Below are 16,728 nucleotides of genomic sequence, written 5' to 3' on the forward strand. Positions count from 1 at the left end.
CCCGTCCCCTGCTCCTCTCCCTGCCCCCCTGACCCCCTCTCTCCCCCAGGTCTGGCCACCTACACGGACAAGCTGTTCAAGTTCCGGGCTGGGCGCTGGGAGGACCTCCTGAGTGACGAGGTGAACCGGGCAGTGGCCAGCCGCTTCGCCGGGCGCTCGGTGGCCTGCGTAGACAGGGCGGTGAGTGGACAGCGAGCCCGGCTGGTGGCCCTCAGGGCTGGGGAGTGGGCGCAGCAGGGTCATGGGGTGGGGGACTTCTTTACCGCCCAGGTCAGGCTCTGTTCCCCAAACTCCCCCCGCCCCCAGGCTGTCGCTGGGTGTGTGGGAACGAGGTGGCACTTCCGGGCCTCTCCCATCCCGGCCTGAGCCCTCTGCCCCCTAAGTCCCGTCCCCCCCACTGTCGGGGTGTCAGGGCCCCCGGCTGTTGGGGTGTCAGGGCGCTAGGTCCCCCCAATCCCCGCTGTTGAGGTGTCCGGGCCCCAGGCTCCCTCCAGGGCGCTATGTTTCTCTCCCCACCCCCCCCTTGAGGTGTCAGGGCCCTGGAGCCTTTCCCAGAGTTGCCTCTTGCTGAGAAAGTGCCTGTCGGATGATTTATGCTCCTGTCACCTGCTCTTTCTTCTTCCTCCTCCTCCTGCTGTTTGTTTTCCAACGATTATCACTAAATCAGGGCCCAGCTGCTGCAGGGGAACAATGGGAGGGGGCGGGGGAGTGTGGGGGAGCAGGGTCTACCCAGGGGGTGGGGCGGGGTGCAGAGCCAGGCTGCGAGGTATGGGGGAGTGGGGCCAAGAGGCGGGGTGGGGTGGGGTAGTAGGTGGCAGGGGAGCCCAGCCGAACTGCGGAATCAGGGTGACCAGATAGCCAGTGTGAAAAATCAGGATGGGAGTGGGGGGTAATAGGAACCTATATAAAAAAACCCCCAAAATCGGGACTGTCCCTATAAAATCAGGACATCTGGTCACCTTAGCGGAGCGGGAGGCTTGGGGGTCAGGTAAGGGGAAGTGGGGCTGTACCATGGGGTGAGGACTGGGGAGGAAGGGGGTTGGGGGAGTGGGGCTAAGCCATGGGGTGGAGATGGGGGCAGGTGGAGGGGAGCAGGACTGAGACGTGGGGGGCGGTGGAGTAGAGCTGTGGCGCGGTGGGGGGGACGCAGCATGAGCACTCCCAGCATGCAGGGGGGCAGCCGGACAGACATCGAATCTTGGCAGGTCCGGGCCTCGAGTGGTCCCCCGCCCCAGGCTCAGCTCTCGAGCAACTGTCCCAGCAGGGCTGGGGGCAGCGAGAGCAGCACGGACCCCCGGGGAACAGCAGCTGAGTGTGGGGCCCGGGGCCCTGATCCGGCTGCAGTCACCTCCAGCCGTGCTGCGGGGCTTAATCCGCTCCCCGCGGGGCTGGCCAGAGCCCACAGGCTGCAGTGCCGCCACTGGGGAGGGGGACGCCCCAGGACCCTGCCCCCGGCCCAGCCAGGGTGTCGCAGCCGGCTGCAGGCTGGGAGCCGGGGAGGGACCTGGCCAGCCTGGCTCTGCCCTCACCCACCTGCCCCTTGCCCACAGGGCTCCGGCCGATACGCCATCTACATCGCCAACTACGCCAACGGCAACCTGGGCCCCCACGCGCTGCTGGAGATGGACGTGGCCGCCAGCGACCCTGCTCGCGGCATCGTGGTGCTGACTGACGTCGCCGCCGAGGCCGGGGTCAACAAATACACAGGTCCTGGGCAGCCTGCGTGGGGCTGAGGCCTATGGCGCGGGGACAGGGTGCTGCGGGAGGCGCCCGTGGGGAGGGGCCTGTGGGGAGGGCCCCACGGGGATGGGGTGCTGCGGGAGGGGCCCGTGGGGAGGGGCCTGTGGGGAGGGCCCCACGGGGATGGGGTGCTGCGGGAGGGGCCCGTGGGGAGGCGCGGCACGGGGCTACCCATAGAGCAGGTGGCATGCCTGGCACACAGGGTGCTGGGGCTGTCTCTGGGCTGGGTGACAGCACCCACCGCCCCGGTAGGGAGTCTGGGCTCCAAGGACGCCCCCTGGGCTGTCTTGCTCCATCTCCGACCCTTGCCCCGGGAGTGCCTGGTCTCCGCAGCAAATCGCATGGGCAGCTGGTTCGCAAGGATGGCGCCATGCGGGCAGCTGCCAGGGTTGCTCCGTGGGCATTGGGGACAGCATCCGGGTGGATTTGCCCATGGCTGGCCCCTGCACTCACTGCCTCTCCCAGCCTGTCCCTGGGTACCTGGGAAGGCCTGGCTCCTGGGGGAGCAGCCAAGGGCAGGGTCCCCATCTCGATCTTTCCTATCCAGCTGGAGAGGGGCAGGGGCCAGGGGTTGGGCCCCCCAGAGCTGGGGTTGGCTGTCCCTTGCCCCAGACCTGCCAGAGCCTAGTTCACAGCCGCTCCGACCTCCTGTATCCCCCTGGCCCCGCCCAAGGGCCAAGCCTGCTGTGGGGAGCCGGCGGGAAAGGCCCTGAGTGTGGGGGGCCAGGGGAGATGGCAGGTGCTGAGGGTTAGAACGGGGTGTCACTGTCTGGAGGGGCAGATGCCCCAGACCAGTGGTGGGGTCTATTATTAGCTTTCACCAGGCCAGTAACAAATGTGGACTTTCAAAGTCCTACAACAGTCTTGCCGTGGAGTCCAGATGGTCCCCTTGGACTCCACAGCCTAGCGCACCCCCGGCCAGCCACACGGCCTCATAATGTACTCCCAAAACCACAAAGTTCAAGCCACTTCCAGTCCCAAGAGAGCGGTTGCTTCCCCCGATCTCACCCCAGGGATAGCGTGGGAGCCGGTCCTGGAGCTGATTCCAGCGAGGAGATAGAGACAGTTATCAACAGGCAAACAGTCACTCCGCCACTCCGAGGAGTTTGTCTGATCCCAAAGGTGGCAGAGCTGCAGGAATCTCCGCGCCGAGTGGCTTCCAGGGCTGACCCACGCCTAGCAGGGCTGGGATCTTTGCCCCTCGGGTGCAGACAGCGGGAAAGAGCCTCAGTTTCCCCTGGTCAGGGATATGTAGCCCCTGCGGCCCAGAGCCCAAGGGGACAGGGTGAGTTCTCGCGTAGGTCTCTGCTCCCTGGAGATCAAGAAATGCAGTGAGCAGGGTGCCCTACAATGCCATGTTTGTTGCTGGGACCCCCTTGCGCGCGGGTCGAGCCTTCGGCATGCTGCTGGGGGAGTGGGACGACTGGGGACTTCCCCTTGTTATGGTGTATGTGAGTCTTACTGGTGAGCCTAGGTGAGTTTTGCTGTTTTGCATGAATACGGTGTGTGCCTCAGTTTCCCTGTGTGCTGCACCAATGCCTCGGTGGGGGGAAGAGGGGTGTGTGACTGTGACGGAGCAGGGAGCAGGGCAGATTTGACCTGGGAATGTTGCAGGGGGGTTGCAGTGGGGATGTGGGACTTCCCTTGAAGGAAGCTACCTGAGCTGTAACCTGAGCCAGGAACGGGGGTGGGGAGAATTAACACCTTCTGCCCGGGAGACTGAACAAAGGAGAGGAGCAGCGGGAGGAGTGGGGAGTTTAGTTTCGGTTGGGGCTGGGTGGTGCAACGCAGGGAACCCCAAGCTGGGGTCTAAGCTCCCTGAACCTCCCCGAGGGACCTAATTGAGGGGGTCTGGTCGTACCTACACGCTCTGCTTGAGACTGTGTTCCTGTCCTTAAATAAACCTTCTGCTTTACTGGCTGGCTGAGAGTCGCAGTGAATCTCGGGAAGAGGGGTGCAGGGCCCTAACTCCCCCACAATCCGCAACAACTGGTGGCAGCGGCGGGATCTACTGCACCCCGTGGACGGCGCTTCCTGCAGTAAGTGACTGGGGAGCAGTAAAACGAAGGGGGATTGACGGGGACCAGGCGTGCTGAAGAGTGAGAGAGAGACGGTTATTACCCCTGGGAGTGTGTGACCAGCGAGAAGGACTTTTGCAGTAACAGGGTCCCCCGGGGGGATCGCAGCGAGTGGTCCCAGGGGCGGAGGAGTCTGCAGCTCGACCCTGGCAGAGAGGTGGTGACCTCGAGAAGGGCTGGCACACTAGGGGGCCCCCTGGGAACTGTGGGGAGCTGTGAGCACACAGGCCGGTGAGTGGCCAGCAGGAAGATGTATGCCAAGCGGCTTAAGAGCGACCTGGTGGAGCTGTGCAAGCAGAGGCGGCTGCGCATTGGGAGGCTCACCAAAGAACAGCTCATTGCCCAGCTGGAGGCGGAAGATCGCGCGAATGAACTGATCCCTGTGTCTCAGGGAAGCAGCCTGGCAAATGCAGCGCAGGCACCAGTGTCTGTCCCAGCTGGGAGTGGTCAGCCGGCTGCTGAGGGCTTCCCGAGACCCCTCCTTCCTATGCCTAGGGGAGGGGTGGGGAGGAGCCCAGCAAATACCGAGGGCACCGTGACCCCCCCGGCCAGCAGGGGATCCTCCCGGCGAAGCTCGCCGGCCAGCAGAGGATCCTCCCGGCGACGTTCGGCATCCGGGGAGCGGAATTGGCTGGAATGGGAGAAAGAGCTAAAACTGAGAGAGCTGGAGGATCGTGAACAACAGAGACAGCATGAAGAGAGACAGCGCCAGCATGAACGGGAGGAGAATGAGAGACAGCGTCAGCATGACCTGGAACTGGCGAGATTGAAGGGCAGCGAACCCCCGGCTGCGGTGAGTGAGGGGGGACCCAGGACTGCACGGAGCTTTGATAAGTGCATCATGGCCCCATACAAGGAGGGGGAGGACATGGATGACTTCCTGGAGGCCTTTGAGACGGCCTGCGAGCTGCACCGGGTGGATCCCGCGGACAGACTCCGGGTCCTTACCCCCTTACTGGACCCCAAATCCGTGGCATTGTACCGCCAACTGGGAGAGGCAGAGAAAGGGGACTACGAACTATTCAAAAAGGCCCTGCTACGAGAGTTTGGGCTGACTCCTGAGATGTACCGGGAAAGGTTCCGGAGTCAGGATAAAACCCCTGAGATCTCATATCTGCAACTAGCCGCCCGCATGGAAAGATACGCCAGCAAGTGGGCTGGTGGGGCCCAGACGAAGGAGGACCTGATTAAACTGCTGGTACTGGAGCAACTGTATGAGCGGTGCCCATCCGACCTGAGGCTGTGGTTGGTGGACAGAAAGCCAGAGAACCCGCGACACGCCGGGCAGCTGGCTGATGAGTTTGTAAAGAGCCGGTCAGGGGGTGGCAGGGAGGAGCCCCAAAGGAACAGGCCCGCCGCGATGCAGAGAGAGAGTCACCCTGGGACCTCCCAAAGGGGGAATATGGGGAATCCCCTCCCACGGGGAAGGCCCAGCATCAGGGACAACCGACCGGCTCGAGGGGACCCACGGGACCTGAGCTGCTATTACTGCGGCCGAAGAGGCCACGTTCGGGCCCAGTGCCCCAAGCTCAAGGACAGACTGAGCAGACCGAACCCGCACCGGGTTAACTTGGTAGAGGCCCAGACGGACGAGGGGCAGGCTTCCCACGCAAGAGGGGCTGGCAGCTTATCAACTGCTCAAGAGAGAGAAGGGCCCCCGGCCAGCTTCTCTGGGGGGCCAGATGCTTCGGATTCAAAGTTCTCCGTTTACAGGGTTGGCGCGGGGCTGTCCCTGCGGAGCGAGTGCCTTGTTCCCCTGGAGGTGGATGGGAAGAAAGTTTATGGATACTGGGACACGGGCGCAGAGGTGACACTGGCCCGGCCCGAGGTGGTGGCCCCAGATCGGGTGGTGCCCAACACCTTCCTGACCCTGACCGGGGTGGGCGGGACCCCATTCAAGGTTCCCGTAGCGAGGGTACACCTGAAATGGGGGGCCAAGGAGGGCCCCAAGGACGTGGGAGTGCACCACCATTTGCCCACTGAGGTGTTGATGGGGGGGGACCTAGAGGACTGGCCAAGCAGCCCCCAGACCGCCTTAGTCGTGACCCGTAGCCAGAGCCGGCGAGGGGCACTACGCCCTGACCTTGGGAAGGATGTCCCACCGGAGGCACCGAACCCTTCCCGGGTGGGGAGGGAACACCCAAGGACAGGCCGCGGGGTGGCTGGGGCTTCCGACCCAGCCGACGAGAGGGAGCAGGTCCCCATCCCTTCCCCAGCTGCCGAGTTCCAGGCCGAGTTGCAGAAGGACCCCTCCCTGCGGAAGCTAAGGGGCCTGGCTGACCTCAGTGTGGTACAGACCATGAGGAGAGGATGCAAGGAGAGGTTCCTGTGGGAGAAGGGGTTCCTGTACCGAGAGTGGGCTCCCCCGGGGGAAGTGGAGTCGTGGGGGATCAGGAGGCAGCTGGTGGTTCCCCAGAAGTTTCGCCACAAGCTACTGTACCTGGCCCATGACATCCCTCTCGCAGGGCACCAGGGGATCCGGCGCACCAGGCAGAGGCTGCTACAGAACTTTTACTGGCCCGGGGTCTTCACCAACGTCCGGCAGTACTGCCGATCCTGTGACCCCTGCCAGAGGGTGGGGAAGGCCCGGGACAAGGGGAAGGCAGCATTGAGACCTTTGCCCATCATAGAGGAGCCTTTCCAGAAGGTGGCCATGGACATAGTGGGACCTCTCAGCAAGACGACCCGGTCTGGGAAGAAATACATCCTGGTGGTGGTCGATTTCGCCACCCGCTACCCCGAGGCAGTGCCCTTATCGTCCATTGAAGCAGACACTGTGGCGGATGCGCTGCTGACCATTTTCAGCCGAGTGGGGTTCCCCAAGGAAGTCTTGACGGACCAAGGGTCCAACTTCATGTCGGCCCTACTCCGGTGCTTGTGGGAGAGATGTGGGGTCCGGCACAACTGGGCCTCAGCATATCACCCCCAATCCAACGGGCTGGTGGAGAGGTTCAATGGGACGCTAAAAATGATGCTGAAAACATTTATGAATCAGCACCCGCAGGACTGGGACAAGTACTTACCTCACCTGCTGTTTGCGTACAGGGAGGTACCCCAGGAGTCTACCGGGTTTTCGCCTTTCGAACTGCTATATGGAAGGCGGGTAAGGGGGCCCCTGGACCTGATGAGAGACGAATGGGAGGGGAAGGCCACTCCTGACGGAGAGTCGGTGGTGGAGTATGTCCTGACCTTCCGGGAACGACTTGCCGAGCTCATGGGCCTGGCCAGGGAGAATCTGGCCAGAGCCCAGAGGAAGCAGAAGGTCTGGTATGACCGCACAGCACGGGCCCGCGCCTTCGCCACTGGGGATCAGGTGATGGTCCTCATCCCCGTGAGGAAAAACAAACTCCAGGCCGCCTGGGAAGGGCCCTTCAAGGTTGTCAAGCAACTAAACGAGGTAAACTATGTGGTGGAGCTGTCGAACCGGGCACACCACCACCGGGTGTACCATGTGAATATGATGAAGCCATATTATGACAGGGGGGATATGGTGTTGGCCGTGTGTGGACAGTGGGAGGGGCAGGGAGATGACCCTTTAGTAGATCTATTCCCTGGGACAAGAGTTGGCTTCCCCCTGGAAGCAATTCCCCTCTCTGATCGGCTAACCCCTGCCCAGCGAGCTGAGATCGGAGGGGTGCTGCATCTGTACCAGCAGCTGTTTTCCAACCAGCCTGGACGCACTAATCTGACTGTCCACCGGGTGCAGACAGGATCGCACCCGCCTATAAAATGCTCCCCCTTCCGAGCCACAGGGAAAACTGCTCAGGACCTGGAAAGAGAGGTCAATGACATGCTGGCTTTGGGGGTGATCCAGCCGTCTTCCAGCCCTTGGGCCTCGCCGGTGGTGCTGGTCCCCAAAAAGGACGGGTCGATCCGGTTCTGTGTGGACTATCGGAAGCTCAACGCCATCACTGTAGCCGATGCCTACCCCATGCCCAGGCCGGACGAGCTCCTAGACAAGCTGGGAGGTGCTCGGTACCTTACCACCATGGATCTTACAAAGGGCTATTGGCAAGTGCCGCTGGATGCAGATGCCAGGCTGAAATCGGCCTTTGTCACCCCTCTGGGGCTCTATGAGTTCCTGACCCTGCCCTTCGGCCTCAAGGGAGCGCCGGCCACCTTCCAGCGCCTGGTGGATCAGCTACTGAGGGGGATGGAGAGTTTTGCCGTGGCGTATATCGATGACATCTGTGTCTTTAGCCAGACCTGGGAGGACCACATATCCCAGGTTAGACAAGTGCTGGACCGACTCCAGAAGGCTGGGCTGACCGTAAAACCGGAGAAGTGCAAGGTGGGGATGGCTGAGGTATCCTACCTAGGCCACCGGGTGGGAAGCGGCTGCCTAAAGCCGGAACCAGCCAAAGTGGAGGTGATCAGAGACTGGCCCGCTCCTCAAACCAAAAAGCAGGTCCAAGCCTTTATTGGGATGGCAGGGTACTATCGGAGGTTCGTGCCCCACTTTAGCGCCATAGCCGCCCCCATCACTGAGCTGTGCAAGAAGGGGAAGCCAGACAAAGTGGTCTGGACCGAGGAGTGCCAGGAGGCTCTCCGGGCGCTGAAGGAGGCTCTGGTCAGTGGCCCAGTTCTGGCAAACCCAGACTTTGACAAGCCCTTTATGGTGTTCACCGACGCCTCAGACACAGGACTGGGGGCGGTGTTAATGCAGGAGGATGAAAAGGGGGAGAGACACCCCATCGTGTACCTGAGCAAGAAGTTGCTACCCCGGGAGCAGAACTACGCGGCCATCGAGAAGGAATGCCTGGCCATGGTGTGGGCCCTCAAGAAACTAGAGCCATATCTCTTTGGGCGTCACTTCACCGTGCACACCGACCACTCTCCCCTGACCTGGCTGCACCAGATGAAAGGAGCCAACGCCAAGCTCCTGAGATGGAGCCTGCTCCTGCAGGATTATGACATGGACGTGGTCCATGTGAAGGGACGTGACAACCTGATAGCGGACGCGTTGTCCCGGAGAGGGAGCCCTGAACTTCCCCAGGTCACTGGTCAGAGTGACCCCGCTCAGTTCAGTCTCGAAGGGGGGAGAGATGTGACGGAGCAGGGAGCAGGGCAGATTTGACCTGGGAATGTTGCAGGGGGGTTGCAGTGGGGATGTGGGACTTCCCTTGAAGGAAGCTACCTGAGCTGTAACCTGAGCCAGGAACGGGGGTGGGGAGAATTAACACCTTCTGCCCGGGAGACTGAACAAAGGAGAGGAGCAGCGGGAGGAGTGGGGAGTTTAGTTTCGGTTGGGGCTGGGTGGTGCAACGCAGGGAACCCCAAGCTGGGGTCTAAGCTCCCTGAACCTCCCCGAGGGACCTAATTGAGGGGGTCTGGTCGTACCTACACGCTCTGCTTGAGACTGTGTTCCTGTCCTTAAATAAACCTTCTGCTTTACTGGCTGGCTGAGAGTCGCAGTGAATCTCGGGAAGAGGGGTGCAGGGCCCTAACTCCCCCACAATCCGCAACAGTGACTTCGGCTGAGACCCTCTGGGGCAGGTGAAGCTACTCCAGCTGCCTGTACATAGGCTATGGTCGGTGCCCTTTGTAACCTGAGACCCAGGAGGGGGATGCAACCAGGTGACTGTTTGCCCAGGAAGCGAGACAACGACAAGGAGGAGGAGAACGGGGGTGGGGGTGTTGGAGGTGGGGTCGCTGGAAGCTGGCAGTCTGCTTGGGAGGACTGGAAGAGGGGGGTCCAGGCCGTCTGGCCCAAGAGGGACTTGGCTGAAAGTCACTGATTTCTGTGCTAACAAGCTCTGGGGCCTGACCTGTGCCCTGCTGTCCCTAGGCGGCCGGGGGGTAGCGGTGGGCCCCATCCTGAGCACCAGCGCCTCGGACATATTCTGCGATAACGAGAATGGGCCCAACTTCCTCTTCCACAACCAGGGGGACGGCAGCTTCGTCGACGCAGCTGCCAGCGTCGGTGAGTGAGCGCAGGCGGGTGAGGGACCTGCAGCCGGCGGGGGGAGGGGCGGTGGCGTGGCCAGGGGGCCAGGCCTGGCATTACAGGGGCCAGAGCGCCCGAGCGATACCCACAGGGCCCGTGGGAGGCCGAGCTGGGGACCCCGAGCGTGGGTTTATCAGGGTTGGGAGCCAAGCGGCACTGACAGAATGGGACGGGGGGGAACAGGGCAGCTGAGTTGGCCCCGCTGTCTCTGGGGGCGGCCGGCCGCATGCCACACAGAGCCCCCCGTGGCGCTCGGCCCAGGCGGAGACGGGGCTCCCTCTGCTGTGGGGCTGGGGGTGTCGCTGTCCTTTACCCCACTCCCAAACAGTCTCCTCTGCTGCCCTGCAGGCCTGGATGACCCCTACCAGCACGGCCGTGGCGTGGCCCTGGCCGACTTCAACCGTGACGGCAAAGTGGACATCGTCTACGGCAACTGGAATGGGCCCCACCGCCTCTACCTGCAGATGAGCGCCAGCGGGCGGGTCCGCTTCCGGGTGAGAGTGGGGCGCACACGCTGCCGAGGGGCACTGGGATCAGGGCCCTCAGCTCCCCCAGGCTTCCACACCCTCCCCGGGGGGCTTGCTGTCCCAGCTCTCCCGGCGGGGGGTCATTCACGGCCCATTCTGGGGAGTCCCGCGCCCGGCCAGGCTCTAGGGCGCCCCTGGTTCCAGCTCTCTTGGGCTGTGACCTCCGTGGTCCAACTCCCAGTGAGACCCGGCTCTTTCCAGCAGCCCTGTCTGAGCCCCCCCCCCGCCTCCCAGCCCTTCGATCTCCAGCTGGGGGGGTGGCTCAGCCTCCCTGCGCAGAGGCGGGGAGATCTCTGTCCCCTGGGGCTCTGGGTGTCAGTGTCCTGGGGACTGGACTTGCCATCGGCGTCTCAAATCTCCACTGATCTGGGGCCAGGCCCAGTCAGCCAGGCGACACCACCCTTGTCTCAGCCTGTCCTGAGAGCAAACAGTCCTGTCCCACCCACGGGGGAACAGTGCAGGGGAAACTGAGGCATGCCGGACTCATAAAGATATCCGTTGGCGCTGCCCACTGTGCTGGCCAGCCCCTGTCGCTCTGTGGTCCTTATGCTTATAAGAAGCACACAGGATCTTTTTCAGGGGAAATGGCAACAGACCGCGTTTATTGGAAATACAACGGTTAGCATGTGCATTCAGTCACACACACACACACACACACACACACACACACACACACACACACACACACACACACACACACACTGCGGCCAGGTTGATCACAGGTAGGGAGGAGCCGGGTTCTGTTGGTTGCGACACGCTGCTCTGGGGAAGTCTTGGCAGGACAAACCCAAAGTTTCATGGCAAGGCCCCCTGTTTATATAGTGATTTTCCTTCACTGGGACCAACGAGTCATGCTGTAATCAATTGTTGTTTGGCAAGGGCTTGTTTTCTTAAACTGGCCTTCTCATCCTTTATCTTGTTCTTTCCTCACGTGTCTCAGGGAGTTACCCCAGGCTGGGTTTGATCACTGCTCTCTTGTCCCCACTGATAGGTGTCTGTCTCATCTTTACAGTCGTCAATCTGCCTTCCTCTGACATGTCAATAGGGGCGTGTTGCAGCCTCCTGGCGCCCTTGCGTCTGTCTCTGGTTTCTCCCTAAAACATCTGGTTCAGCGATGGCCTTCACACTTCTCTCTTAACACACAAATTCCTCATTCACACACAAACCACAATTAATTTCCACAGAACATTTTGAACAGGAACATCAAGTTGCAATGCAGAAGCAAAACAATCATGGCTACATTATTATCTTATTATTCTTTTTCCTTCACTCTAAATTATACAAAATACAAACAATAAATCCTAGAACTACACCCTGACCTGTCTCTCCCACAGGACATCGCCACGCCCAAGTTCTCCATGCCGTCCCCCGTCCGCACCGTCCTTGCGGCCGACTTCGACAACGACCAGGAGCTGGAGGTGTTCTTCAACAACATCGCGTACCGGGGCTCCTCCGCCAACCGCCTCTTCCGGTAGGGCCGCCCGCCAGGGCAGGGTCAGAGGGCAGGCTGCCTACCGGGCGGGGGCTGGGAGCAGCTCACCTGCCCACCCAGGAGATGGGCCACAGGCCCAGGAGAGCCGGGGACCGCGGCTGCGTGCCCAGGAGGTAGGGTGGGCGAGCGGGCGGGCTGGATGCCGGTGCCCCTGGCGTGGAGCTGTGCTCCGTGCCCAGGACAGGAGGTGTGCCCACGAGAGCCCACGGGCACCAGCCACTGTGACTAAGCCCTTTGCAATGTCATTATTAGCCCCTCACTCACAGCGCTAATGGCCCCTCGTTAATTGTGGGGATTGATAGCTCATTGTCCCGGGTGGATAGTGCCAAGTGTCCGCACGGCCAGCCCCATGGCCACTCTCCGGCCCCGCCATTTGCCCGCACTAAGGCCCATCTGGCTCTGCGGGAGCCTGGCAGTCTCTCCAGCAGGGGCTCCGAGTCTGTCCCTGCCTAGTGCCGAAGGGAGACAATGCTGTGTGCGCCAGGCAGGGCTCCCGCCGGGATGCAGCGCTGGCATGGGGTCTCGCCCGACACGGCTGCCCCCTCTGCCAACCCTGCCCCTTGCAGCCCAGGGACCCTGCGTGGAGCCAGAGGCTCGCGTGGCAGGGGGTCGCGTGGCCAACAGACATGGAGGGGCTCGGGCAGCCGGTGGGGTTGGGGCCCCGGAGCCTGGCTCTCACCTTCGTCCCCTGCCTGGCCCTGCAGGATCATCCGCAGGGAGCACTCAGACCCCGTGATCGAGGAGCTGAACCCAGGAGATGCCATGGAGCCCGAGGGCCGGGGCACTGGTGAGTCCCCCACGCCTGCTGCCCCTCAGGGGCTGGGCCAGGTGCTGAGATGCCCAAGGGTGTGCTGCCTGGGGACCCTGGGCACTGTGGGGGTCAGTGGGGTGACACATGAGTCAGCGCTGGCCAGCAGGGGGCGCCTGCAGGGCTGGGTGGGGAGCTGCAGCCACTGCGCGGGACTGGGAGCGAGCGGGCGAATCCTGGGCTGGCTCCGGGTTGCGGGCGGCTGGATCGACGGCTCCATTGTCCTCTCCCGTCCTTGCCCCCGGCCTGGCGCCTCTGCGCCCTCAGCTGCCCAGTGCCTCCGTCAGTTCCTGGGGGTCGGGGTCAGGGGGCTGCCCCTCAGTGCGGGGACCCAAGCCTGGCACAGGCCAGTGGCTGCTGACGTAACCCCACCCCGGGGACCCGAACCTGGCTCCGTGCGTGCTGCAGGCGACAGGCAGGAAAGCTGAAGAACCTACTGACAGGCAGCATGACCTAATGGTCAGAGCAGGGGCCTGGGAGCCAGGACTCCTGGGTTCCATCTCCAGCTCTGGGAGGGGCATGGGGCTAGGGGATCAGGGCAGGGGGGCTGGGAGCCAGGACTCCTGGGTTCTATCCCCAGCTCTGGGAGGGGCATGGGGCTGGGGGTCAGGGCAGGGGGGGCTGGGAGCCAGGACTCCTGGGTTCCATCCCCAGCTCTGGGAGGGACATGGGGCTAGGGGGTCAGGGCAGGGGGGTCTGGGAGCCAGGACTCCTGGGTTCTACCCCTGACACTGACTCTCTTTCATCTTAGGCAAGAAATGGCCCTCTGTAGCCTGGGCTGCTTCCCCGGCTGTCTGTCCCTCTGGGCTGCCTGCAGCCCGACATGGCTACTGGGCATGGGGTGGATCATCCCTGCAAGGCTGTGGACACCTGAGCTGTTCCCCAGGTGCAGGCTGAGCCGGGGCTGGCGTGAGAGCCGGGCAGAGCTGGGCCGGGGAGGTGGGGGACTGCGATGGGGGCTGACCCCCAGACCCTGGTGTCATTGCAGGGGGTGCAGTGACTGACTTCGATGGCGATGGGCTGCTGGACCTGATCCTGTCCCACGGCGAGTCCATGGCGCAGCCACTCTCTGTCTTCAGGGGCACCCAGGTGCGTTGGAGCCCCGTGCTCGCCCCCTGGGCCGCATTAGGGCTTTGCTGTAAAGACTTTATATGAATACTGTGCGTGCCTCAGTTTCCCCATCACGGAGTCCCCGGCTGGGTGCGCAGGCACCGCCCCGAATGAAGTCAGGCAGGGCTCCGGTGCAGGGCGGCTCCCCTCAGGGCACACACTCCCCAGGGCAAGACGCCTCCTGGGCGTCGCTGCTTCCTGGGTCTGACCTCGGAGCGTTCAGCCCCCTGTTCACCCCACCCCGGGAGCTCCCTGCAGCGAGTGCCCCTGGATCGGACACCTGGGGAAGCCTCACGCGCCCCCCACGGGCCCTGCCCCCCACTCCGCAGCCAGCAGTGACTCTCGGCCAGCGTGGGACACAGACGGGTTATTAGTCGTCGCTCGGGAGCACAGCGTAGAACAGAGCACAGAAATCGGGACATTCACAAAAGTCCATCTGGGGGGATCCCCCCGGAGTCCCAAACCAGGAGCCTGACTCGCTCTCAGCAGCCCAGCCTCAGACACTCCTGTTGCCCCTCCTCCGTCCTTTGTCTCTTTCCCAGGCAAAAGGGCCACCTGGTCTCTACCCTTCTCCTTGCTCCAACTTGTCACAGCCCCAACCATCCGTTGCCGGGTTACAGAGTACTTCGGCCATTATCTATGTAGAGGCAGCGAGGGGCAGGCGAACCTGCCCACTGGGAGTTCAGCAAAAATCACAGCCCCTTGTCCCACCCCCTAGGTATTTGTGTAACACACAGGGGAAACTGAGGCGCACACCCAGTATTCAGGGAAAACATTAAGCACATTCCCACTGTGTCATCCCCCTTCCCCCAGATGAAGTCTCTGGCTCTGCCCCATTCAGCCTGGTCCCCGGGAGTGTCTCCCCCAGCCGGAGCCTCACCACCCCCCCCCCCCCCGCAACAGTCTGCGACCCCGAGTCAAGGCTGGGGAGTGTGTGCAGGCTTTAGCTCCAGTCACAAGTCCGGATCATCCCCCGTCAGCACCTCTGTGGGTCGCTGATCCTGCCTCTTGGGCCCCTCCTTGGCCCCATCTCGGGTCCTTCTTCACTGAGGGGCCAAACACCCCCCTCAGGGCACAAGATTCGTGGGCACTAACTGTTCTGGGCCCACCCCGGGGCCGTGCCAGCGTCACCTCAGCGCCCGTGTCCAGTACCTGCACTTCCTTCCCAGCCACCTCCCTGGGGCCAAAGACGCCTGCTCCACACAAACGACATCACAGGTCACTGAGGTCCCTTGGAGGGGGTCAGCCGCATCCACCATCACCCCGGATTTGGGCTTCCCAGAGTCCTGCTTCTGGGGCACCCCTGGGTGGCCTCTCTTTGGGTCCTTGACCTGGGCCGGTCCCTCCAGATCTCTCCATGCCTGGCCCTGCTGCCCACAAACTGCTCTGCCGGCCGGCCTGCGCTGTGCAGATCCTTGGGCTTCCTGTCCACAAGCCACGTTTTCTGCTCAGCTCCCCCCACTCCAATCTGTCAGGGGACCCAGGTCGCGAGGACACCCCCTGCAAGACGGGAGCCCCAGGTGGCACGGACGCCCTGCTGCTGCTCCAGATGCTGCCTCTGTTGCTCTCAGACCCTCCTAGAACCTGCTTCTCGGACCGATCGTCCTTCTCCAGCCGTGCCAGCTGCTGCCCGCTTCCCCCCCTCTCCCAGCAGGGGCTGGCGATGCCCCGAGGGACAGGTCACACCCCCTTCTCCTGCTGTTCCCTTTGGCTGCCAGGAACTTACAGCAAAATACTTCTGGTGCGTTCAGCAACCTCCCATCCTCGTGGTGCCTTCCCCAGCACGCCTCTGCCCCCCCGTCACAGGGCCAGTTCTCTTCAACAGCCCCCGGGAGGCCCCCGGGAGGGAGCCAGACCCCCCCAGGGGCTCGCTCTGTCGCTGGGGAAGCCCCTCGGCTTCACCGCCCCCTTGGACCGAGCCTTCAGCACCCCTGGCTCATGCCGTGAGCTCCCTTCAGCGAGTCCACCGGACAGAGACATGGACCCCCAGGGGGTGCAATGCCCCCCACCTCCAGCACCTGCCGGGGCGCAGCCGGCGCGGTTACAGCAGGGGGTTAGGAGGGGCTGGACCCTAGCTAGGCAGGTCTTGGGTAGCACCCTGAGCAGGAGGCTACAGCCTGGTCCACACACCCAAGTATCCAGCCCTTCTCCACCCCCAGGTGACAGAGCAGCATGGGGGAAACTGAGGCACACAGAGTATTCCTACAAACTTCCCAGAAAATCCCCACCCCCCTGCCCGGCTCGTTTCACCTGTCTGTCTCCCACAGGGCGCTGGCAATAACTGGCTCCGCGTCATCCCACGCACCCGCTTTGGGGCCTTTGCGCGGGGGGCCAGGGTGGTGCTGTTCACCCAGCGCAGTGGGGCGCACCTGCGCATCATCGACGGTGGCTCGGGCTACCTGTGCGAGATGGAGCCCGTGGCGCACTTCGGCCTAGGTGAGTCGCCGGCAGCCCTGGGCATCCGTCTGCGGCTCCTGGCCGGAGCTGAGACATGCGGTCAGGGCAGCATTAGACTCCCTGCTGTGTTCCCCAGCTCTGCCGGTGCCCCTCACTCCCGACCCGCAGCCCCTGCTAGCCCAGCCCTGCCCCCCCCAGCTCTGCCGGTGCCCCTCACTCCCGACCCGCAGCCACTGCTAGCCCAGCCCTGCCCCCCCGGCTCTGCCGGTGCCCCTCACTCCCGACCCGCAGCCCCTGCTAGCCCAGCCCTGCCCCCCAGCACTGCGGGTGCCCCTCACTCCTGACCCGCAGCCCCTGCTAGCCCAGCCCTGCCCCCCCCTCAGCTCTGCCGGTGCCCCTCACTCCCGACCCGCAGCCCCTGCTAGCCCAGCCCTGCCCCCCCCCAGCTCTGCCGGCGCCCCTCACTCCCAACCCGCAGCCCCTGCCAGCCCAGCCCTGGCCCCCCAGCTCTGCCAGCGCCCCTCACTCCCGACCCACAGCCCCTGCTTATCCAGCCCTGGGCTCCCCACAGCCCTGCTGATGCCCCTCAGTTCCAACCCGCTGCCATGTGCTAACCCCGCCCTGGGTTC

At 63.3% G+C, this 16,728-nt stretch overlaps 1 protein-coding gene across 6 annotated transcripts in view; it reads left to right on the top strand.

Annotated features, from left to right (window-relative positions):
• CRTAC1 (cartilage acidic protein 1) overlaps positions 1-16,728 on the top strand; it is a 42,832-nt gene that overhangs the window by 17,668 nt on the left and 8,436 nt on the right. For 5 of the 6 annotated variants that reach the window (XM_042846020.2, XM_008179829.4, XM_065552742.1 and 2 more), the window contains 8 exons: positions 50-180; positions 1,551-1,707; positions 9,607-9,741; positions 10,114-10,259; positions 11,627-11,763; positions 12,489-12,571; positions 13,581-13,681; positions 15,970-16,138. In XM_042846020.2, the coding sequence (XP_042701954.2) occupies positions 50-180; positions 1,551-1,707; positions 9,607-9,741; positions 10,114-10,259; positions 11,627-11,763; positions 12,489-12,571; positions 13,581-13,681; positions 15,970-16,138 (1,059 nt within the window). Of the gene's footprint in view, positions 1-49; positions 181-1,550; positions 1,708-1,911; positions 9,396-9,606; positions 9,742-10,113; positions 10,260-11,626; positions 11,764-12,488; positions 12,572-13,580; positions 13,682-15,969; positions 16,139-16,728 lie in introns of those variants that run through there. The other variant, XR_010589357.1, reaches the window with a different exon arrangement.

Source organism: Chrysemys picta, chromosome 7 (assembly GCF_011386835.1).
Source record: "Chrysemys picta bellii isolate R12L10 chromosome 7, ASM1138683v2, whole genome shotgun sequence".
Lineage (NCBI taxonomy): Eukaryota > Metazoa > Chordata > Testudines > Emydidae > Chrysemys > Chrysemys picta.